This window comes from Nannospalax galili, unplaced genomic scaffold (genome assembly GCF_000622305.1).
Source record: "Nannospalax galili isolate Female #2095 unplaced genomic scaffold, S.galili_v1.0 scaffold32, whole genome shotgun sequence".
Classification (NCBI taxonomy): domain Eukaryota; kingdom Metazoa; phylum Chordata; class Mammalia; order Rodentia; family Spalacidae; genus Nannospalax; species Nannospalax galili.
This window is the reverse complement of record NW_008335297.1, coordinates 3,333,907-3,359,475: the sequence shown is the minus strand read 5'-3', so window position 1 is coordinate 3,359,475 and position 25,569 is coordinate 3,333,907. Positions and strand designations below refer to the sequence as shown.

Below are 25,569 nucleotides of genomic sequence, written 5' to 3'. Positions count from 1 at the left end.
TGTGTGTGTGTGTGTGTGTGTGTGTGTGTGTGTGTGTGTGTGTGTGTGTGTATGTGTGTGTGTGTAGATAGATATAGATGAGGCCCAACTTGTATGGACCATATGATAGGGTAGGGGAGAAACCCATGAAGGAAGGAGAGCAGTGCAGGGAGTGGCCAGCAGGTGCTGTGAAGACAAGAGAACAGGGCTGCTCTATTTGAAAAGGAAGTCAGGGAACTGGGCTTGTAAGAAACCTCTTGTAACCTTTTTAAACATTGCTCAGTCCACACAACACAGGCCTATGGGTCGCACTTCATCGTTGGACCCCTGACAGCATTTGTAAAATTATGGGACTGTCTTCATGAGTAGAGCAGATGCCACCCAATGATGCCCACATGGGGGCATCATTTCTGAGCAGTGTCCCATGATCTGCTGGAGAACTGCTAGCTTCTGGGATGCCTTGCAACCTGCTAGGCATTGCAGAAGCACCAGGATTGCAGGCTGAGGGAGAAGGATCACAAATCCAAGGCCATCTTGACTCAGTAATACCCAACCACCCATAAAAAGAAGCTGGGCCTGGTGTAATTCCAGCACACAGGAGGCTGAGACAGGAGCTGTGAGTTCAAGGCCAGCCTGGGCTACAAAATGAGATCCTGTCTCAAAAAAAGAAACAGGAAATAAGAAAAGCCTCCAGAAGCAGCGGACTCATTTGAAAGTTCAGACTTCACAGTACAAATGAACTTTGAGACATCAGCATCCAACGAGCATTCGCTTGTTAGAGGCGATAATAGTGTTTGGTTAAATAGAAAAATGTTCCTAATTTTCAAGAAATACACATTAATTATTTAACAATGAAATGTCATGCGGCTATAATTACTTATCTTTTATATATTATTTCATTTTTGATATAGAGTCTCATGTAGCACAGGCTGGCCTCAAACTTTCTGTGTACCTAAGGCTGACCTTGAACTTCTGATTCTCCTGCCTCTACCTTCCAGTGTTGGGATCACAGGCCTGTGCATCACACGTCACTGCTTTAACACACCTTTATATGGACTAGGGAGATACAGTTCAGTGGTCAAGCACTTGCCTAGCATGAAGCCCTGAGTTCAGACCCCAGTTCCCGCCCCTGCCCCCGTCTCTCTCCCTCGCATGCATGTACACATGCACCAAAACACCCCTAGTAAAAAGATAAAAATGACAAAGCAAGTACAAACAAGGGGTTATGGGGACATGTGAGAATTTTCTCTGTTTGCACATATTTAATTTTTTATAATATAGTAAAAATGTGACCATTTACAGAAAAGACCTCAGCCCTCTCTGAGTTGCCCTGTGAACAATCTCCTTTGCCCCCCACTCCATCACATCCTGCTCTGTGGTATGGGGAGATTTAGGCTGAGGGCCAGGAGGAAAGCTGTTGGCAGTAATTCCATGGTTGAGGCTGGAGCCCAGGCAGCCTGCCTCATTGAGGTGACACTAGTTGGCTTCTGCTAAAGCTGAGGAGGAAGTGGAATGTCTGTGAATTGAAAACTGGTGCCAGCTGGTGAGAGGAAACCAGAGTACTTTTTTTCTGTAGGTTGGAAGTGGTCTTCTGAGCAGGGAGTGTGCTGAAATTACTCCTTGAAGAACTGAGTCTGTGCTCAGCTGCCACCTTGCTTAGGGCCTTTGGCTAGTTCTTTTTCTGAAACCTCTTACCAGTCTCTGTGATGCATTGTGCACAGGGCATGAGGAAGACTTGACATGTGCTGTTGATCATTTTGAACAGCTCAGGTTTGAACTGCTCAGCAGGAGCTGAAGAGTTATACCAGTCTGTAAAGTACTTGTCATGTAAGCATGAGAACCTGAGTTCAATCCCTCATACCCACATTAAAAGAACAAGTAGAAGAAAATAATCTTTATTCTTTAAAAAACAAACAAACAAACCTGGGCATGGTAGCACATGCTTGTAATCCCAGCACTGGGGAGGCAGAGTCAGGAGGATTAGGAGACCCTGTCTTAAAAAAACAAGGTGGACAGTACCTCTGGAGGAACAACTACCAAGGTTGCTCACTGGCCTCTCATGGTCATACACATGTACCAGCCCATTCACTTACTCACATACACTGTTTGACAGTTGAGGTTGCTGTGGATTGGATTTTCTTCAAGCAGGACATAGTGTGGGTTTCCAGGCACTGACTCTTGTCAGGAATAGGTGCTAGGAAAGAATTTGGGGTTGCTCCAGGTGAGACCCTTACGTCTACCAAGTTGCTGCTGCCTGTGGAACCAGGGTAAGAGGGGTACGAGTCAGCTGACATAGTGGCAGGCTCGGCTGATGGCGGAATTGTCCGGCCCCGACTCTGAGCATTCACCTGTGGCTCATTGCAACCCCAGGGGCACCAGCAAGGCGCCATCTCTAACTTCTTGTGATTACAGTGTCCTGAACATGCTCATCTAAGTCCAGAATGTTCTCCTGGTTCCTTCCAGGGCTGATTAGCTCCTTCCTCATCTTCTAGCTGAAAAGCCTCTTGAGCTGGCCTTGAGGGTTTCTCATGCAAATTAAGAACCAGGCCTGAGTAGCTCTATTCAGGGTTCATGGGGCACATTAGCCCCTTCCCAAGGAGGAATGTCTAATCACTTAATGAGGGTTTAAGCTTGGAGACCAAGGAACAGAATTAGGCATCCAGATCCAGTGAGCACAGGCCATGTAGCTTCAGCTTAGGCTGGAGGAGTCTCTCCCATGTTGATCCCACCAGGCTATAGAAGATTTTTGAATTGGACTGGGCCTGAACTGATAGTGATGGAGCAGCCCACAGCACTAGAAAAAGGTCCCCGCTGAGGTAGCTTATCAGTATAGCTTTGGGCTGACTTTGTAGTGGCCCTGAGGGGTCCCTGCTGGCAGGCGATTCCCTCCTTCCTCCTGGAAGAGGCTTGCAGAACACACAAGATCTAGTGAAACTGGAATTTCAAACAAACAGTAATTTCTTAGTCTAAGCCTATCTCAGTACTTTAAGACCAGCCTTTTCCACTATAGGATGGACTTTTGCTGAAAATGTTATTATGTCTGCAGTTATCTGTGTCTTCTCTTCCTAATGCCAACCCGTGTGAGAGTTCTGTTTTGGAGAACAGGGCACAAGGAGGGTTGTCTAGGTGCCATGTGAACACGTGACCTCATTGGACAGATTGTCTGAGCCCCTGCTGAGATGGCTGTGTGCTGGCTCAGGGAGCAAAGTGCTCACCCTCATGGTCTCCTGGGTGAAGGGTGGAGCTCTGCTCTAGGCCCCAGTTTCTTCAGTTGTTATGTATGATCCGTTAGACTCTGTTCATGTTCCTGTGAGGCTAGACTGTCCCTGCTCCCCCATGGCCTTCTTTCCTCTCTTCACTGAGCCACCGCTTGCTCTTTTGCCCAGAGTACCACCTTCTCAGAGGAAGTCTTTGATAGTACCCACATTGCCCACACTTCTTTGTCATGAGCCAAGCCTCACCTGGAAAGAGGTGTGCAGGGAGGAGGCTGGGAGTGTCAGTGTGGGGCAGCAGATCATTACACAGGCCCCAAGCAATGCCTGCATCATGCATAGGCCAGAGGTCTGGGGAGCTGGTCTTGTCTATGAAGGCCAGACAGACACAGGATAGAGTAAGGCTGGGAAGAGAGGGGTACAGAGCCTCTGTGCACCTCTCCAGTGGTGGTGACTGACCTGGACACTGTTCCTGACTTCAGGACTGTGCTTAATAACAACAGTGTCACAAGCCTGTAGGTAGCTGCTGTAATACATGTGAAGCTGTGGAGAGCAGTCAGTTGCACATGTCAGTATCCTCTGGATAATGTTTTTATTGAGTCCCACCTTCCTGTGGGAAGTGCTGAGGATGGAACCCAGGGTCTTGTACTTGCTAGGCAAGTGCTACCACTGAACTGCACTCAAGCCCCTCTGGCTGGTGCCAACTGATGGGTGCATGTTGCTTGGGGTCTTTCCTGAGCTGATGACACAAGCATACCAAGCACAAAACTGTGTTCTCAGGATGCCAAGTTCGTGGAGGAACGACGGAAGCAGCTCCAGAGTTACCTGCGCAGCATCATGAATAAGGTCATCCAGATGGTGCCCGAGTTTGCCGCCAACCCCAAGAAGGAGACCCTGGTGCAACTGGTGCCCTTTTTTGTGTGAGTACTTGTCATGTGGGTATGCTCTTGGGCATTGAGCTCTGCTTTCTTTGCACCTTTGGATATTAGGGAGTCCCTGGCTTTATGCCCTATCCTGGATGCTGTGGAGCCAGGGGGGCCCTTGGAAGCTGCTGAAATGGAAGTCCACCTTGTGTTCTGGAGACCTGGTGTCTGTGAACTGTGCTTTACACGTAGGTAGATCTAAAAAAAAAATTGTTCTATTTATTTGTGTATTTGTGTGTGTGCACATGCCATAGACTACATATGGAAGTCAGAGAACAGCTTGTAGGAGTTCTCTCCCTCCACTATGTGAGTCCCAGAGATCAAACTCAGGCTATCTGGCTTGAGAGCAAGTGTCCTTACCCAATAAGCTATTTTGCTGACCCCCACATGGGTAGAACTTGATCAAAGGAAAGATACTTTTTTTTTTTCTTTTTTGGTTAGGTTCTTGAGGTATCCCAAAACTGAAATGGTCTGTATTGGTGTTTCCTAAGTTAGAGTGATAGACCCAAGGCAACACTCTTCACTCCCACCTCTGCAAACTTTAAACACACATACACCCACATACATATACATACAAGCACACAGAGACACACACACCCCCTCATACAGACAAAAACAAATACATAGACATACATATACACATATAACCACACATAGACACCCACGCATATACAGGCATACACATATACACATAAAGACCCATACAAGCTCAAATACACAGACACACAAATACGCTGAGACATATACACAGACACATCTGGGCTAAAGAAATAAATCCTTTAAGCCAGACTGGTGGTGCAAACCTTTAATCCCAGCACTTGGAAGGCAGAGGCAGGTGGCTCTCTCAGTGAGAGACACACACACCCCCTCATACAGACAAAAACAAATACATAGACATACAGATACACATATAACCACACATAGACACCCATACAAGCTCAAATACACAGACACACAAATACGCTATACACAGACTACACATATAACCACACATAGACACCCACGCATATACAGGCATACACATATACACATAAAGACCCATACAAGCTCAAATACACAGACACACAAATACGCTGAGACATATACACAGACACATCTGGGCTAAAGAAATAAATCCTTTAAGCCAGACTGGTGGTGCAAACCTTTAATCCCAGCACTTGGAAGGCAGAGGCAGGTGGCTCTCTCAGTGAGTTCAAGGCTACTGGTCTACATAGCAAGTTTCAGGCCAGATGTAGCTACAGGGAAACCTGTCTCAAAAAAAAAACCAAAGGAAAGACATCCTTTAAAGCATTACCATTATGCATCCTCACAGATGGCCCTTGCTTCTTTCAAATGTTTACTGGGGATCATACAGGTCCCCTCTAGTGTGTACTCATGGATGCATCTCCTGAGACAGCACTTTGTTACATGGGCCTGGCTGCACCCTGGCTTATCTGCTTTTCCTAGGATGTTAGGTGGGCTCTGTGTTATTTGGTGGAATCATACAAAGTTGCCTTAAAATACCAATCCCACAAGGCTTTGTAACCGCAGACTATAATTATCTACACAAAATATTTTTTAATACTTTAATTTTACTTTATGTGTATGAGTGTATTACCTGCATGTAAGTCCACCCATGTCCTGCAGTGCCCGTGGGTGTCAAAAGAGGGCATCTGATTTTCCTGGCACTGGAGTTACAGATGATTGTTAACCACCATGTGAGTGCTGGGATTCAAACCTGGGTCCTCTGCAAGAGCAGCCAGTGTGGCCATCTCTCCAGCTCCATACAAAAAATATTTTATGCTACAGATGAGGAAAGTGAGACCCAGAGTGGACACCCAACTGACCCCAGGGCCCCTTCCAGAATGTGGGTATCCTGGGCAGTACAGTGTTGTCACCCACCATTTTGAACACAGAAAACCCACAAACTGTGGATTGAATCCCCATTTTTGATATGGCCAGACAATGAGGTTTTCTCGTTTTTCTTAAATGAAGTAGTCATTATAAAACAACTAAATGGTATCAAATTTAAATGTTTTTTAATTTTTAAATTTTTTGTGACCATCATAAATATGGTCTTCGTACCATTTCCATCCTTCGCAGCTCCCCCCAACTCCTCAATTTCCTGTCCCCTTCCTCATTTTATTAAAATGGAGATGCTAGCCTTCTCTTGAACATAAGATTAGTCTCACTCTGTTCCCACCCCACTGCACTTGGCTTTGGCCATCAGGGGCCCTGTGCCCTGGGACCTGTTGTCTCCTAGATACTAATCCAGCCGGTTTCTCACATGCTCATAAGTATCACATACTCACAGGTCCTGCCTGGCTCTATAGATGCCTAAGGTGAGGCCCAGGCTTGTGGCCACTGTGCTTAGGGTCCCTCCATATAGGTGTACTTGAGACACCATGTACGATTGTCACCCAGGCTTCATTTGCTGGTGTTCTATGCCGTCTGTCTGTTCTGAGAGCCAGGTCCTGTTAACTTCCTATGCTGGTGTCTCATCCCTTCGGGTGGGGGGTCAGGGCAGATCAGAACTGCTGGGAGGAATTGGCTGGTGGGTATCCTCCTTAGACTCCTGGAAGCTCTCTGGCTATGCAGTCTTAGGTCCTGCTGGCACAGGCATTTTTGCAGTTATCAGTACTGTGGTGAAGCCTGCCATCCCCTTTATCAGTACTGTGGTGAAGCCTGCCATCCCCTTAGATCTGAATGAAGAATCAGCAGGTCCACCTCTCAGCCTCTGTTCCTTTCCTTGCCAGTGCCTCCAGCAGCTCTGACGCAGAAACTAGGACAGTGGGTTTCTTCTCCATTTTGGACTCTGTCAGTGTGGCACATGGGGGTGTCAGAGTCTGCCCCCAAGTAGGGAACCAGAAGGATAGCAGTCCCAACACCCTCCTCTCTAGCAGGGTCACATTGTGTTCTCCTGCAGCTTGTGAGCAAGGTAGACCCCGAGGACTGTAGCCTGCTACAGAGGCTTTCTCAGATCCCGAGGGAAAGTTGGATGCCGCTAATGAGGGGAGCCTGGGCTCTGAGAATTCACTCTGAACTGGACGCACATGAGGTGGCTTCAATGATTTGCTGGGCTGTCATTTAACATGTCATTAAATAATTTTCTGCAGAGTAATTCGTCCCTAGGAAACTGCCATGCCCTAGGAGGTGGAGTGTGAGATGGACCAAAGGCAGAATAATGTAGGTCACAATACAGATTTCCAAGTGGTTTAGCAGAACCTCTTCCCACCTCCCCCACCACTGCTGCCGTTACTCTGAACACTGTTAAATATAGTTTCTGCTGAAATGAGAAGAGCTTCGTTCTCCCAGAGAGCAGTTAAGTTTAGCCCAGGGATGCAGTGGCCTGCCCCATGTCCTGCCCAGACTCACTTGAACGCACTTTAAGCTTTCGCCTCGAAAGGCATTGCTAGCAGGAAGGATGCAGTGCCCCCTCAGAACCTTCTAGCTTGAATTGCTTTGGTGGACTGTCAAGAACCTTCTAGGCTCCATAGTCCCCAGCACTGCCCAGTGACTGGAAAGGGCAATGATGCAATTCAGGATGTCACCACAGTGCAAACCACATAGCTAGGAGTAGACAGGGTCTGAAAATAAGGGTAATTATTAATACTTGTGGGTGAGGGGTATGTGCCAGGGTAGGCACTGTCCTGCTGGACTCTTGGCTTCTATCTGCTATGTCCTGGTGCCCATTAGCTGCCCAAGGAGCTCCTGTTTGGCCTGGGGCAGGAGGCAGCCTCTGTCCTCAGGTCTCTGTTTAGTCAAGTCTGCTGGATAGAGGCACTGGGCTAAGTGCAAGGTTGTAAGCCCCCGACTGAGCCCTCCAGTGCCACTGTGTTGCAAGGCAGTGCTCATTTATCTCCTCCCTTCCTTCTTCCATCCCTCATGCTGCACCTGCATATCCTTTCCCTCCCCTCACACATGTACTCAGTATTCCTTTGCAGAGTGTTGAGTCCAAAAGCACAGTGTGCAGAATTGTATTCCAGCTCCATCATGGTGCAAGAAAGTCACTTAAGGTCCTCCAGGCCCCAGTGCCATAATCTGTTCAATGCAGACAGTGATAGTACCTACCTCGCAGAGTGGTCACATGAGCATATAAGCACCGAGCTCTGAGAACATTAACACAGGCACAATAAGCACCATGTGTATGTTCACACATGCACATGTAGCCTTTCCACCAGCATACAGGGAACTGGGAGACAGACATCCTGGAGCAAGTGGTAGTCTTTTGGCATCGAGAAAACCTGAAGTCCTGAACAGGAGGTGAACAGCCCCCTCACTGCACACTCCCTGGAATCCCTGCCTGACTCCTTGTAAATGTGCAGAGATCCTAGCTTAGATCCAAGCTCTATGTTTTTCTGCTGTCTGCCCTTTTAAGTTGAAGTCTCTCTGTAATGGCCATTTCAGAGCTTATTTTACCATTGCCCTAAGTGAACATGAAGGGGTTTCCATATCCTGCAGGTGACTCTGTAGGATGTGTTTCCATTCTGGCTCAGGGGACCTGTGTGGTGTTGGTTTGGACTGATATCACAGAGCCCACTTCTTCCACCAGTTCATTAAGTAGGATTTCGACAGGTGCAAAAGGGACAGCCATTCTTTCCAGATGTGCAAAAAGGCTGCAAAGTGCAGGGACCTCCACATCTGCTACTGTGATGAACAGACATATGCTCTGTAATCGGGCTGTGTGGGATACCGATGGCCTCTGGTCTTGACAGTGTGTCGGCCTTGGTCTCTGAACACAGTGCTGACAGCAGGGTGGAGAGTGGATGAATGGAGCACAGTGCAGGAGTACTTCATGGCAGCACAGACTAGGGAGGACAGCTTGGACTATAGTGGCCAGGAGGAAAGGGGAACACAGGTTCCCAAGACCCTCTGAAAGGGGAGGAAAGGCACCTGCAAGTTTCTTGAATATCTGAGAGCCAGGTATGTGCAGCACTGTCACTCAGTCAGCCTCAGCAGGCAGCAAGGTGGGCTGAGTAGGTGACAGGACAGCTAGCCGAGGGGTTGCCAGGGGGCACAAGAGGATGGGCTGAGCTTCTGAGGCTGCCTGGTAGATGAGGGTCAAGGGGACAGGAAGCAAAGGAGGTGGAAACAGCAAATGGGTTAGAAACTGACCTTTGTGAGGCCCTGCAGGTGGACCTGGAAGCAGGAGAGAAAGGAGGTATGAATCAGACTGTCTTAGCTGGCACCCATGTCAGTGCCTTCCTGGTATTTCTGTGAGTGTCAGATCTCCAGAAAAATAAGCCAAGAAGTTGAAGGACAAGTGTTATAATCCCGGAAAAGCCAGGCAGTAGCAGTCCACACTTCCTGGGTTGAAGAACCCAGCCAGACGCACCACATGAAGGTCAAGGTCAGCAGAAACTGAAGGGCAAGTAGGAGCGCAGCGGTCACCGTCTCAGTCTCCAGTATGAGTCAGGATGATGTTGGGATCAAAGTTACACTCACTGCTCTGTCTGCTGCACAGGTCATGTTTGCAAATGAGATGCATACAAACACGTTCCTGTTCATAGGACACATTACCAGAAAGTAACTGCAAGAATAGGCTCTAGAAGCATGATCCTGTGTGCTGTAGTCTTGCTGGGAGGTTCAGATGGTACATGATTATTTTGGCTGATAGTGTTTGCTGGTGTTCTCTATGGCTTGGTTATTTGCTCTTGGCTGACCCTCTGTGTAAGTCTCACCAAAGCTAGTATTTTCTAATCATTGCACAAGTCACTGTGCTATAATAATGAGGGACAAATATTGAGGCTGTTTTAAGAATAGCTTCTGGTTTGGGGAATTCCCAATTCTCTCATTCTGGCATCTGAAATCCCGAAGAGTCCTCTCAGGAATTTGGAACATGCTTTGGGGCACAAGTTCCCAGTACACGTGAGGGAATAGCAGACTTGTGCGAATCACTGAGGAGGGAGGTAAGGAAGGTGCCCAGAGGAAGAGGGAAGAGCTGGAAGCAGTGATGGTGGAGGTTGGGCACTGGGGACATGGGCGGAGCGCAGAGCCAGGCAGGCAGAGGAAAGCTGGGAGGAAACTGTCAGGGTTGGAGCCTCCTCTGTGTGAATGAGCTGCGAAATTAACACCTAGGCTCAGAGCATCAGAAATAGCAAGCTGTCCTCCTCCTGGGTTGCCAAGTTGGCAAAGGCCTCACTGAGCAGGTGGCATGACACAACTGTGGTGGCAACCCTGCCACCCTCCGCAGTGCAAGGCTGCCCTGAGCCAGCCAGCAGGGACTGCAAAGGGGAAGCCAAGGCACCTCCAGGCTGTGGGCAGGGCCTTTCCGTCTGGTTGGATTCTGGAACTGACAGGTGTGGGAGGCTCTCTTTGTGCAGTGGGCAATTTGTTCTGATGCAGAGCCCTTTGGCCACAGCATTGTGCTGAGAGTCTCTGAGGAATGGGCTTGTTGGACCTTGTGGAGCCAGCTTGGCTCCATAGGCAAGAGAGACGGGGTGACAGTGGTGTGTTCTTCACCCTGCCAGATACCCAGAACTAGGTGGGCTTCTCAGAGTCATCGAGTCCCATTTCTTCCCTTTAGGGATGATGTTGCTGTTCTTTCTCCACATGAAGTGACCTAGCCAGATGTCCCCCCAGCTGGGATGTGTGGGAGCAAGGACATGAGCTGAGCCGATGATGTTCTGCGGCCTCATGCGCTGTCACCAGGTGGAGACCAAATTATTGGCCATTGCCAAGTTGAGGGTTTCAGTTGTGGGTCCTGTAGCCCAAGTTGGAATTAAGCCTGGTGAGGGCAGGTGACTACTCCCCGTGGAAGGTCCCTGGGATCAGGCTGTGTCTGCTAGAGGCCTCTCCAAGTGATCCCTGTGGGCCTCTGTCTGGTGCTGTCCAAGGTCCTCCACATGCCCCCTACTTTGGGGATCACTCCTGAAATAGAGGTTTCCAGAAAGGGCTGGCGATGAGGCTGAGAAGGGAGAAGGAAAGAATCTGGAGCCCAGACCCCACTGTGGAGTCCAGCCTCAGATGCCTGCTTCATACTGCACCTGACCCTGCCTGTTTCTAGCCAGCTTGCTTGGGAGCCACAGCCTTTTTGTGTCCCTTGTTGGTCTAACATGCCCAGGGTATTTAAAGTGACCCGAAGAGGATGTGTGGAAGTCCAGCTTTGGCCCTAGAACGCTCCGCTCAAAGCCCAGGATTCTCCAGCTCAGCAAGCGAGGCTCAAAGCTGGAGCAGGTTGCCGCCTGTGGAGGAAGGAAGAGCAGGGCTCTGTTTGGATTTCTTGTGTTTACACTTGGGAGCTTGCTGTGACAGGGCTGTGGGTATTTTCCTCACCAGCTTGTTCTGGAAGACAGGTTGAGAACTTACTAATATAACAGGAAACGCCCTTGCTGTTGCCGCCTGGCATGAGGCCCTTTAGAGATTTTTCCTGTTGAGGGTTCCAGGGAATGGCATCTGTGGAGACAGAGGGTGGCATGACCTGAGACCATGTCCTAGTCACTAACTCTGCAGTCTCAGATCGGTCCTTTACCAACTTTGTGCCTGTTTCCCCTGCTGCAAGACAGGACAGGTGCCTGATACATAAAGGCATTTATTTAACAGCCGGCACAGAGCAAGCGCTTGTAGTTGACGACACTTTCGGTGTCAGCGGCAGGAGTGTGTGCACAGCTAATGTCCAGGCTCGAGTGAGTGTGGTATTCCGAGGTGTGAATAGCACACAGCAAGTATGTTAACCAAGGTCCATGTAAACCCCCCGAGTCCAGGCCACAGACATGCCCTTTTTCCTCCAACAGTATCCTGTTGATCTGGGAGATAGAGGATGTGACGATGCTCACACCCCGTGGCTGCCCCCTCATTGCAGAGCCAGGGCAGCAAATTGCCAGGTTTCCCCAGCAGAGAACCCTCTTTTCTCCTATGTGAGGGGGCAGCGTAGTGGATAGGTTTCCTTACAGTGGACAAGCTGAAGCTCAGTGGTTCTGTGCCTGTGGCATCACACAGCAGCCTGGGGGAGCTGTTCTGACTACAGTCACAGCCTTACTTCTTTGTTAAAAGTCTCGCTTAAGTCCCCAAACAGTAGGAGTTGGCAGCTTAGATATTACCACAATTGCCTGCCCTACTTCATGGCTTTTATTTTTATACATTGGAGCCTCAGGAAATTCAGTTTGGAGAAAGGGAAACAGATTAGGTTATTTTGGGCACAGTAACCTCCAGCCAACTTGGGGTTTAAAAAAAAAAAAAAAGTCCTATAATCAGACATATAGTCACAGCACATAGAAGCCCAGCCTAGCCGCCTTGTCCCACCACGGTGTCATCCACCCTGTGACAGCTTTCCTTGAAGTGGGTTGGGCAGTCCACAGAAGTCTGGATTTCCCTCCACACTTTTGAAAATGCTATCTAGGAGTGACCACTAAGAGTGGTTGTCACTGGGCCACCAGTTCTCTCCTGCCATTGCACGGCTGTATAACAGACATAGACCACAGGACTTGGTGGCCCAAAATCCTAACACTGCCCCCACCTCAGGTGATAAACTGGGAGGTCCCTGGGCATGGCTGGCCTCTTGGTAGGGCTCCAGCTGGTTCCTATCAGGCCACATCCAGGTCAAAGAGGTGGGCACTCAGCCCACGGTACTCACAAAGTGAGGGACAACATGACCATGCACTGGGGACTGGAGTCTAAGGCTCAGTTGTCACAGGTTGTGTGAGGAACTTGCGATACCCTTAGTGCTGCATTACCCTCGCTGAGCTTCCTCACATGTAGGAGTGCCTCCTGCACAGCCCGCCTCACTGTCCCTGGCAGAGTGAGATATGTCTCAGTGTTCCTCAGGGGTACCTCAGACATGCCTGGAGCTGGCAAGGTCTTTCCTTAGCAGTGCCAGCCATGGTGAGGAGTGGGTTCATGGCTGTAGTGATGGGGTGAGCAAGTCAGCTTCCCAGCTGTGGAGCTGAGCTCTCCCCCAGCTCGTGATGTGGGACTTGAGTGACTGCTTTCTATTTGGAAGAGAGGTTGATGATGGCCTGGAAGCCAGAGGGGACTGATGTCTCCTGATGGTCAGACTGCTGGAAAGAACTGATGGGGGAGGGGGAGGGTTATACAGATCCTCTGGTCACCTTTGGCAGCTCTTTAAGCCCTGGGCTCTTATTCTGAAGATGCCAGGTTATGCCTTGGGGCCTTGATGGAACATTGGTGTGGAGATGGCGTATCATAGGCATGGCCTCCAGACAATTATTAGTGTTTGTCAATCAGCTGTGAGGTGGGCTCCACTCACAAATGATTTTCCACTCACCCTTCAACAGGGGCAGCAAAATGAGACCTAAAGAGTGGGAATGATTTGCTGTGAGTTACACAGCAGGTGATTCTAAAACCCAAGCTCTTAACCCTGGCCTCTTGCTGAATGCTATAGCCAGTCAGTAGACTTACTGTCACCATTGCTGTTCATAGATGAGGCACTTGAGACTCAGAGAGGTTAAGTAACTTGACCAAGTTCAGCTTAACTGACCCAGGCCTGGGTTTTTAATGGCTGTGAGACTCCATGGCCAAGGTCTTGGGGAGCCCCCTGCCATCAGAGAGCATAAACCGCAGTGCCACAGCCTCCCAAGTCGGGTGTTGTAGGACCTCGTGGACTGTCACAGTCTATGCAAGGCTGCTAGGAGGCCAGGATATAAGCTCAGTCAGAGGGACAGCCTCTGAACAATGGCTGTGGGCCTTATCTGACCCCAAGCTCTTACTCATATGAACTTCAGTGGGTCAGGTCACTTCTGAGAGGGGCCTGAGCCCCAGGGAACACTGGAGTACTTACTGTTTGATGATAAAGGCCAGGTATGAGGTTCCCTTGGGATGGTAGTTTGAATGCCTGGGGTCCAGACCCCCAAAACCTCAGTGCACAAGATGGACCAACCTAGGTTCAAGTCTCCCATCTGTACCTTGTATCTTACCTGCAAAGTGGAGATGCTAACATGACCTTATAGTGTGATGATGCAGATTGGTGTCACGAGTGGGAACAGGCATTTAGTAGGTATCACATAGTGAAAACCATGTCACCCACGCTCAGACCAAGGAGGGTACTGTGAGGAAACTGAAAATCAGATTGATCAATTGGTAATTATAAACAATTACAAGGAACAAGAGGGAAAATCTATTTCCCAATAAACACAGGACTGCTGTGATTTAAACTGTTGTTTTGACTTGAAAATGAAGAAAACATGATGAGAAAATTAGAGACGTTTAAGCAGCTACCTTCCATGCAAGTGCATTTATGAAAGGAAACGTCACATGTGATTAGAGTTGCTCTCAAAACACATGGAAATCAAAGGTTTCAAATTGGCCCCCGCATTAGAAAGGAGGACCAGGCTTGTTTGGCTCACCCCAGGATCTGTCAGCACCACTGGGGCACAGCCAAGAGTCTCTGGGGACTGGAGCAGGATTGCAGGATGAATGGAGTTTTCGCTACATCAGCCAAGTGCTAGGTGTGCACCTCCTGTGTACCAGGCATCAGCATACAGTGAGACAAGACCTTGCCCTTGTGGGTCTTTACAGACAGAAGCCATGCTGCAGCTTATGGTCACTGGGCCTTTATGGGCACTGCACGCCTTGACACAGCTCTTGCTGTGTTTAACCCCACATAAGCACTAAGGACTGTGAAATGCAGGAGGCAGAGTCTCTCCAGCCCAGCGTATTGATGTCCTTGGGTCCTACAATTGCTGCTCTTGGTGGCTTTTTGGTTTGGTTTTTACAATGCTGGGACTGGAACCCAGAGCACTGCACACATAGGCAAGTGCTGTATCAGGGAGCTATAGCCCAACATGCATTGATGTCCTTGCAATGCCTCTCCAATGTGGCCTAACCCCTGAGATCCTGACTGAATGACACTGGGTGCAGTCCCAGGCTTTCTTCAGTCCTCACCAACACCCTAGAAAGTGAAAAATGTCCCCATTAAAGAGAGGATCTCAAGGCCTAGAGAAATTAAGGCTTTGCCTTAATCACAGATTAAGCTTAATCACAGCAGAGCTGTGATCAGGTCCAGGATCCTTCTGCCTCACATTTATTGCATGGGAAATATGCAGGGCATTGAATTAGAGGACTTGCTGCTTGAAGGTCTCACCTGTCCACTGGGTGTCACAGGAACTCCAAAGCACTGGGTCATAGGAGTCATGTTCCTGCCTGGGGACCTTCCCAAGAGACATACCTTAAATTCAGGCTGCCTTCCCAGGAGAGGAGCAGAGAGGGTGACAGATCCCACCAATTGAGGTGATATCATCAACTGCCACCTGGCCAACAGCCTTGTCCTTCCTTTGGCCCCTCCCCATTTCCTGGCCAACCTTGTCCTAATCAGAACTATTTATGTCCTTCCATAGGAAAAGGGACTTTCCCATTTAAGGTGGGAATGGGAAGTGCTTTATCACTGGTGAACCCAGCCGGCAGAGAGAAGCCACAGGCCCCAGGGCAGCTGAGCAGGGTGGCAGCAGGCAGAGAGCCAAGCTGAGGTTTGGGTGTCAGTGGGGTGCTGTTCTCCACTTTCATTAACTTGTGACACCTGAGGCCCAGCTGCCCCTGAAGAAGTTCCATCAACATGTTATGGACCCCGGTTGAAGTACAGATCCAGTCCCCACCCCACTTATAGCTCTGAGAGTTCCAGGATATCAGGCCTGGTCACTCCCCTCAAAGAAAGGAAAGAATTTTCACCAAAGTGGTCATTTTAGGCAACATTGGAAATGGTCTCTAGGACACTGATGTGTGTTTAGGTTTAAGCAGAGGAGCTGGGACAGAGGGTTCTGCCTCACTAAGCAGGCTCAGGCAAGGGCTGGGCTGGCTGGTCCTTGTCTCAGTTCTGGTTCTGCCAAGGTAGCCTCAGGGGAGTCCCATCACTTAGGGGATACTGGTTCCCTTGACATTGCTCCTGGTTGGGGTGTGTGATGGCTAATTCTGGGTGTCAACTTGACTGGATCTGGGATTAACTGAAATGAAAGAGATCTTCTTGATTGGATCACCTAAAGCTGGAAGACACACCCTAAATGTGGTGTTACTTTCGGATGGCAGCCGGTATAAAAGACCAAGGCAGAGGAGAACGCCTGGCTTCTTGCTGCTTGCCTTCTCTCTCACTGGTGAGTTCGTCTTGCTGCTAAAGACTGAAGACCAGCTGATCTTTTGGAATTTGTCAGACCTTCAGCGCCAGATTGGGACTACTGAGACATCCAGCCTCGTGGACTGAGCGACTATGGATTCTCAGCCTCTCCAGTGTGGTGCAGCCATTGCTGGGCTACTCGGACTCTATCCTGTGAGCTAAGCTGATAAATCTCTGCACATATATATTCATTCTACTGGTTCTGTTTCTTTGGAGAACCCTGACTAATACAGGGTGACATGTCTCCAGAATACTGCTGCCACTGTGCTTTAAGGTGGCAGAGGTTTAGGCCTTCAGGCTCCTCAGAGGCCTGGAACAGGATCTTGTAAGGTGAACAGCTACTTTCATATCTGAGCACTCAGCCTCAACGGGGTGGGATAGGCTAGGCATCTCTAATTTGCAGACAGACACTCCCTGCACAATCACCACGCATCCTGCAGCATAGCACAGACAGCTGCAGATTGAAGCAGAGCTGCAGTTATGAAAGGATTTGTGTCTGTTGAATGCTCCATGGCTTCTGGTCTTCACTATGTGACCTGGGGCAGGGTAGTACCCAGTGACCTCATAAGATGAAGAGCAGGGATGAGTGTTCTCCCGCCGAGGCATGTCATCTTTGACAACAGCCTACCCATGGTCCCGAGGCCAGTGATCATTTGGGCAGCAAGTGTTTCTCTAGCACACCTGCTGAGGTTTTATATCATCAGGACAGGTGAGACCCTGCTCTCCAGGTGTGTCAGGTCATCTGGAAACAGGATATTTTGACTGGTCAAGCAGTCAGAGCAGGCCACCCAGAAGGGACAATTGAAGGCATCAGGGCGAGTCTGACAGTAAGGATCAAGGGAGGGGGCAGACAAGGACCACCTGGGAACTGGGAGCATGTGGCCATGCTTGCAGGAGTGTCAGCAGAGCCTTAGTTCTGTGTTGATTGGGGTGGTCACATGGGGACACAGAAGGGAAATTTCATAGTAGTCTATATCTCACACAGCACTTTCCTCACCGTGAGTATGTGCCAGGCCCATCAAGATGTTTGGTAGCTATGTCTGTTTTGAGGAGGGATTTGAACCCAGAACTTGGCACTAAAACCCCTGCATGCCCCTCAATTTTACAACTTCCTCACCCTTGACATATATACATGTCTAGAAGGAGAACAAAGCTGCTTAAATCACCTTACATCAGAGCTAGGGCCTGGCCCTCTTAAGTCCTTGATGCTGCTCTGGGTTGACAGGCAGGTGACTGGCATTTGTAGCCAAGAGAAAAGCTGGTTCATGTCCCTGTGCTCCTGTAGCCAGCCTCAATTCCTCCTTATCATGTGGCCGAGCTGCTGGGATTAACACCCAGGAGTGTAAGCTGGGTGTGGCTCAGAGGTAGATTATTTTCAGTGTACAAAGAACCCGGGAATTCATCATCAGGACCATAAGAAAAACATTTAGAGCAGAGGCCAGGAAACTGCCACAGACCAAATGCCACATGCCTACTTACCCCCACACCTGCCATAGCTTCTATCCTGCTAGGGTAGAGCTATGACCACCCTCCCCCCAGCAGAAAATACTTATGGCTTGACCCTTTATACAAGGAGGCTTTGTCAAGCTCCCCTCAGAATGTTGGGCTGATGTTCATGTAGCAGTGTGGAAAAGCTCAATGATGTATCATTGCATAAGAAGCAGGAGGCGGCCCAGCGTGTATTTCCCATTTTTAGAACTCGTGAGCAGAACAGTATGTAAGCATTATATATATATATAATCTCCACACCCAGCTGTGTGCACGTAAATGCAACATGCGGTAGATAGCTCAAAAAAAGACAGTTGTCTGGAGGCCAGGCTGGGGGACACACCTTAAACGTTTATACATTTACCCCTGTACTTTAAAAAAAAAGTTTTGTTCCATTTTCTGCATTACCTATTCCAGGAAATAATGAAATAACACATTTGAAAAAGTACAGGTGTCTGAAGAGCTGAGATAAGGAAGGCAGAGGAAGCAATCTCTTTGGCTGTATCTCTTCACCTTGGGGGCGGGGTGGGGGGAGCTTTTTCTGTCGGAAAGTTCTTGGCCTAATAGCATCTTTCTTGAAATCGGCTTTGAAGTCCCAGTTGCATTTAAGTGGAAATACATTTTGAGATGAGCTTTAAATGTGAAGGTGGTGCCTGTGCCTTGAATCAAGTCTTGTGGGCTGTTGGTACTTGGCCTCTGGCCCTAGTGACCCTTGATTCTTAGGGGAGGCCTCGTTTGGAATGAAGAAAAGACAGTGGCACACAGCTGCCAGGACTGGGACGCACTCAGTGCCCCTTCCCAGAATGACCTCTGGCATTTGTCCTCTTCCAGGGACAGCCTGAAATCACTTCTCAAAGTTAGCTGTTCAACCAATTTGCCAGTCCACCAAAAAGCCCCCCTTTGTCCTGAGCCATGTCTGCTGGGCTTTATGTTTCTAGACTATCCCTAAGTGCTTCAGTTCCTTTTACATGATGATTCTCAACCCTCTGCCCTTTAAAGAACCAGAGGCCATGCCTGCCGAGTGAACACCTGAGCCTTTGCAGCCTGGCCTGAGCACTGTTACACACTCCCAGGTGACTCTAAAGCAAGCGTAGGCTGAGAACCACTGCTCTGTGAGTTCAGAACAGACCCCAGTGTGAGTATCAGCTCAGCCACCTCCTGTAGGATTTGGACCTGGTTGTCTAGTAACCTTCAGTGTTCACCACCTGCTTGGCAGGTGGCTCCCGAGGTCTGAGTGAGATGGTTTAGGGGAGTAGCTGGCCGAGTCTCTCCTTCAGAACAAGGACCCTCTTCTCTACCAGGCAGCAGAGCAGACATGGGCTATAGAGTCCTCTTCTGCACCCCCATCTCAACTCTGCAGCTTGGTGAGGGAGAAGAGGTGTCCCGATATATCAGGCCTTGCCTTGGTCTGCCAGCCTCACTGTAGACAGGGCTCGGGCCAGGTATGGTTGCAGCTCTGAGGGTCACTCAGCCTGTGCTGCAGCTGCTCACCTCCACACTGCAGTGTGAGTTCAGCCAGCAGGAAGGTGAATGGGGCCAGCCATGTTCCAGTAAAGCTTTGTCTATACTAGCAGACTAAACAGAAAATCCTTCAGCCGTGGACTCACAGTGCAAAGGAGACTGAGGTTATAGACAGAGGCTTGTAGACACAGCCACACTGTCCCTAGAAGCCGGCCTCAGGATGCTGTTTGAGGAACCACAGGAAATGCCCGGTGGAGGGCCTGGGGGCTGTGCATGAGAACTCAGGGCACACAAGGTCAGGTGGCATTCTAAGTGACCCCCTACCTGCCATGTGGAGTGGATGGGCCCAGAACCCAGGCTGTAGCTGTAAACACAGGTGTGATGATCTGTGGATGGATCTGTTCCTAGACTTTCAGAACCACAGGTTGAGGTGACCTTAAAGCCTTCTGGACCTAGAGTCTGGGGGTGGGGAGCCACTCTGAGCACTGGCATCATTATTGTGGGAAGTGACATCACCCAGAGTCACCCATCTAAGGCTGGGATTAGGATAGGCAGCCATGCTTCCCAGACTCCAGCCTGCTCATCCTGTTTCCCACTCTTCCCCTGTATCTGTGTGTCCTACATGGTAGGATTGTTGGGCTGACAGGTGCCACCACACCTGGAGTTCTTTAGAACTGCTTTTACATTATCTTGACCTGTGCATGCCACAGGGAGCCAGGTAGAACCAGGGCCCCTCCACCATCCCCCTCATATCTATTTAGGAACCCTGGCTGCTTTCGCTGTAAAGCCCTCTCTCACTATAGGGCAAGGATTCACATTCATCCTGTAGCGGACTCCTCTCTCACCTGCAGTGCTTGTGCCCAATAGGAAATGGAGAGAGCCCTACCTGCTCCTCATGTGAACACCTCTCACCTTGAGCACAACCTCCATGGCCTCTACCTCCTCATCCTCTACAGAACTTGAGAAAGGCCCTGGTCCCTGCTTGCAGAGCTGCAGCTGAGGTGGTTAGAACCCACCATCCACTCAGTTGGGCAGAGTCTGTGAGGGGACCCAGAAGTATCTATGTGTGTGCAACAGATGGAGAGATGAACATATCTTTCCCACATTGTCTGTAGCGTGTCCCACATTGTCTATAGCGTGTCCCTCCCCACCTTTGCTTTAAGTGATAGCTGTCCTTCTTTACAAGTCACCAAAGTAGGCCATGTCATTGTGGGCTGCAGTGGCTGCAGGCTTTCCTAGTGGGCAGATACTTGATGGCCAGTGTTAGCGAGTCCCCATTGTTGGAGTCAGAGCCAAAACACAGCTTTGAGAAGGTACCCCACACCCCTCCCTTGTTCCAAGGGGGCTTCCGGTCATCCCAAGCCCTGACTCTGCGAGTCTAAAAATAGGTCCATCCACCAAACAAGTGTTCAGACCTGCAGCTCAAGCTCTGGGCCTGCCCATGCTTCACAGCAGCCCCTCCCACAGTGCTAACACTGTCCTGGTCACCAAATACCGACATATCCCAGACTGTCCACTTAGTATGAATGCCAGCAGAGGTGCCCATTGAACATCTCAGCTGCACGTGTTACAGCTCTGAACATAGGGTTCTCTCACATTTTCTCTCTGGCTTTGTAATGAGGCTTTGCTGGGGGTTGAAGGGAAATGGGGCAGAGCACCTAGCTGGTGAACTCATTTGCAGAGCAGGTTCCTACACAGTGGCTTGAAGTTAGCTCAGACACAGCTGGGGTTAGTAGGCCTTTAGGGTTTTTACAAAGTGGGAAACATGTACAGCAGTATGAAGACCAGTTGGAGTTGGCCAGAAACTGTCCCCTTTCTGTGACCTTGCTGCTGGTCTCATCCCATCTGTATCATCTGCATTTGAGCTGTATTTGAGTCTCCTCCTGTCTTACAGGGACATCACCCCACCTGGAGAACCACTGAACAAGAATAGCCGGCCCAAAGTGGCTTCCCGCTTCCCCAAACTGTCCCGTGGACACCCCAAGGAGATGCGCAATGTGGAGCCCCAGAGTGGTGACCTCTGACCTCAATGGAATCCCAGACCCCAGCCACAGCAGCTGGCCCGACACCTTGGCATGACAACCACGTCCCCCCAGAGAGCACACCCTTCCTGCTGCCACAGGCCACTGATTAAACTGGTCTATCTTAGCTGCTGGATCCCTGTCCTTAGAGAAGGCATTGCTCACTGGACAGACACAGATGGGGACACTGTCACTAACCCCCAGAGTGGCCAGGATTAGTTGTCACCTCCTCTAGCTCTACCACGATGGGTGCCAGGCTGGGCTGGATGTCCTGGATGCACAACTCCAGCTTGTCACATGGGTGGAAGTGTTCTGATGCCACCTGTGACACTTTCCTGTGTGGGAACTAGAATGACTGTTACTCTCCTGGATTTTCTCCTACCACAACTGCCTGCTGCAGCCTGTGGACAAATCTCCTTCCTGAGTTTCCCTCTCCCCATGGTGTTAGACACCCAGCCCCATGGCTCATGAAGGCATCTTACTCCAGGCAGACATCTTATGACCTGGCAAAGGAGTCATTAGTGACCTTGTCCTTGAAGAACTCACCCTGCCCTCCTGTGCTCCACAAAGCACCAGCCATGTAGGACACCTGGGGCCACTCCAGCAAAAGCAGCTGGTTAGACCTGAGGGGCTTCACCATCATGCCAGGCCCTGAAGCAGCCTGGTGACTATGGGAAGGACATGCCTGGTCCCAGAATTAATGGCCATGACCTCAGGGCATGGGGAGACTTGGCTCTGGACACCACTGGGAAAGACCTTTTGGGCTTTCAGATCCACTGCCAGCACTGAACAGAGTGTGACTGTCCCCAAAAGCATGTTTAGCACAGACTGTCCCCAAATATGGTCTTATGGGGAGCAGAGCCTTATGGCCCCAAGATGGATATTCCCCTGTTGCTCTCAGGGCATCATCCTAGAGACCAGGACTCACAGGCATGGAGTGAAACAAAAACCAACTGCCTGGCAGCCCCCACTCTCCTTGACCATCCAGCCCGGGTCCCTCCGCTTCGCAGAACCTGCACTGTCAGCAGTTTAATCTCTGGAACCACGGAACCATCTCCATCTCAAAGCCCCTGAGTGTCTAGGTGCAGCTCAGAGGAGTGTACAGAAGGGGCTCTGGAACAAGCCACATGTGTTTCTATCTGTAACCAGTGGTGAAGCCAGTAGTTTGAGCATATCTCCATGGGGAAGGCAGACTGAGTGGGCTAGAAGGACCTCAACTCAAAGCTGAGACCTTGGCAAATGGCCTACGGGAACAGGGATGTTTCTTTGTCCAAAGAGCACCCAGGGATGGTCACCTGGAAGGTTGGTGCCACGTACAGTCAGCCAGAGGAACTTCTTTAGGGTTCAGGGAAACAGGCACCTCAATAGCTTGGACTTTGGAGGGCACCCTGGGTCAGGTGGGCTATGCCCAGGTGAGACAGGCAGGCCTGTTGGTCCTCATGACTGGCAGCAGGAGTTGGGGGTGGTATGGGGAGGCCCTCTGTCATCTTGTGAGGAAACAAAGAACCCAAGAGTCCTCCTGGCCCTAGAAAGCTCCTGTGGACCTTCCGCCTGCCCCCCAAGCGGCCATTCTCCACAGGCTCCACATGAACTTAAGACCCAGGGCATAGGTTGGGCCATTGGACCCGGAGGCCCAATACACAGCCCTGCTGACAAACAGAGCCCTGTAAGACTCTGAGAGGTACTTCTATGTCACATTCTGTAAAAAAAAAAAGAAAAGAAAGAAAGAAAAAAACCTTGCCATTGCACACATCTCCCATTGCCCACAGTGCCGAGCAGCAGGCTTTGGGGTCAGGTCACCTGGCCCAAACATACATCACTGGAGTCTGGTCTCTCTCACTTCAGACACCAGACAGGAAACCTCCTTTCACCTTTGACACAAGCAGTTAAAGCTGAGAAAGGGAAAAACAAAAACTAAAACCCCAAACAAGGCACCCAGAGCCAGTATCTTTTCAAGACTTAATTACAGAAAACATGCCCAGGCCCTCCACAGTGTGGAATACTGGAGCAGGGTTCCAGAGCCCACTTGGGAGACCTTGACTGCTTGCTGTCTCCCCAACCCCACACCTTTTTTATCCCATGTTGAGGGTTGAAACCAGGGCCTCGCACATGCTAGGCTCTCTGCAGAGCCACAGGCCAGCCCTGCCCTGTATCCAAACTGGATATCCTGGAATCATCCCCACCTCTAGGTCTCTGCTCTCACATTACCCCACAAGGGTGTATGAGCCCCTCAGAACTTTAACTTTCAGAGTAGTGTGGGGTGGATTTTATGAGCTGGAAGGCTGTTCCCTTCTGTCCACTTGATAACAGAGCCATCGAACTCCCCAGACGTGAGGCCCAAATTCTAGAAAGGAACTCAGAGCTGCCATGGCCACCCATCTGACTCAACTCCACCTCTTCAGGAAACTGCTTCTTAACCCTGAACCTAACCATGACCTCAGCATGCTTGTGGCCACTAAACTCCGTTCTTGGAACAGTCTGCACATCCTGACGAATGGGTCACTGTTCTAGGCCTTGGCTCCTGTCTTGCTTGCTCTGGATCCACAAGGGGATGGAGCTCCATCTTCCCGTGCAACTTAAAAACACAGCTGGCCTCTCAGGCAGAGGCCAGTGGCCATCACCAGAATTTCACTTTGCGGCCTTCACCTCTGCACACACCACCCAGCCCTGCCCAGTCGAGGTTCTCCAGAGAGGCCTGGATCTGCAGCACCCAGGACAACCTAAAAGCATTCTTACCACGTGCCCTGTCTGTGCTCTACCCTCCCCTCCTACGCTGGCTAGGAGACATCCACGAAGGGACAACCTCATGCCCAAGGCAATAAAGGTCTTGATTGTGCAATATTCCCACTAGGGACGATGGCCACCCACACCAGGGCCTCCTCCAGGCCTGGGGCATGTGACCAGAAGACAGGCACCTCCTCACAAACAAGGTCGATTGTAATGAACAGTCTTCACAATATTGTGCAGTGAAGCTAACATTAAATATCTGCTGTTCGGGTTGGCTTCTGTGCTAATTTTGCACAATTGTAGCACTGTATATTTTATCTAAGGTTTCTGTGCCAAAAAGTTGAGTTCACTGTTGCTATAACACACAGTCTTGGTTATGTTTTTGAGGTAAAATTCCAGCTACCGGATTGAAGGATGGAGAATTCAGTAGCTGGGCCTCCTGGCTCTAGGCAGGCCAGACCCCGAGGCCCATCTACTTACTGGAGCACACCTGGCCATCGTGTCTCCTGAGCTATGAGCCACATCAAGGGCCTGCCTGTGACAGTTGCAGCAGCTGTCCCAGAACCCTTACCTTTGGTTGGTTCTGACCACCAACTTCAACAGGCTTCCTCATACCCAAAGGTTTTAAAGAAGTAAAAACCTAAAGATGATTACATCTGAGCTGCCCACAGACTAGCAGCCCCACTTGTAGAAAGTGCTGTATAGCTGTGTGTTGAGGCCCTAGGTTTGGTTTTCACTGGTGCCTACCACTCTCTGCTCAACCCGTGCTGGCCAGCACCTTCCCCTCCAGCCTGCTCCGCTCTACTACCTGCCAGTGGAGCCCACTTGTCTACTTGGAGGGATCTTTTGCCACCAATAAGATTCTGGACAGAGGACATAGGACATGTGATGGTGGGTTGCACAGGGACCATGGCTTGGCTGAGTACCTAGAAAGAGACCCGAAGAGCCAGAACCTCCAGGGGAGAGAGAAGACCTCCCTAGTGGAAAATCTCCATTTACCCCAGAAGGGTCCCTGGCCTCTGCAACCACATGTCTGGAACCTGGGGCGCATAGGGCCCAGAAGTCTGCAGGAGTCCAAGTGTGTGGTATCCCAACCCGTCTCTTATGTTAAGGTTTACACAATAGAATTTTTAAACAAATATGTTTAATTTTCTAAAATCTCTTGTATTAAAATTTTCTTTGGAATAAACTGTGGTAATTTTGTTACAATCTGGTTGAAAGAAACCTTTTCGGTGATGAGATAAAAATGGCAACATTTTCTAAATCAGGCACTGGGTGTGTGGTTTCTTTGTCTCCATTCTTTCCCAACAACTAGGGGTTTAGGGGAACTGTATACACATCACAAAAAGGCTCTATAAAGTTCACTCATCATTTCACGTGACACCTTAAATGGCATGATTCAATTCAACTAATAGCAGCCTTAAATATTTGGGGTTACTTATAGTAATAGGCAGATCTTGGTAAATAAGAGGTGTAGAATCAAAATTCTATTCCAGAAAAAAAAACAGGTTTCTGTTCATTCACTTATTCAACAAACAAGTTATTACTAGGCACCTACTGTATACCTGGTGCTTGGCAGGGAGAGAACAAAATTTCGATTCAAGGTGAGGTAGATGGACAAAGATTTTCTGTTCCAAAGTCATCCATGTGGATAATCACAGATGTCAGGGAGGACGATGGGAGCTGAAAGAACAGCAGGCCGGGGCGGGGGGGGGGGGGGC

At 49.7% G+C, this 25,569-nt stretch overlaps 1 protein-coding gene across 3 annotated transcripts in view; it reads left to right on the top strand.

Annotated features, from left to right (window-relative positions):
* The window catches only part of Snx29 (sorting nexin 29), a 524,875-nt gene extending 499,758 nt beyond the window's left edge, over nt 1-25,117 (top strand). For all 3 annotated transcript variants that reach the window (XM_008829910.3, XM_029562003.1, XM_029562004.1), the window contains 2 exons: nt 3,972-4,111; nt 20,995-25,117. In XM_008829910.3, coding sequence (XP_008828132.1) covers nt 3,972-4,111; nt 20,995-21,124 — 270 coding nt within the window. In that variant the 3' untranslated portion in view covers nt 21,125-25,117. The remainder of the gene's footprint in view (nt 1-3,971; nt 4,112-20,994) is intronic.
* The last annotated feature ends 452 nt before the right edge of the window (nt 25,118-25,569 follow it).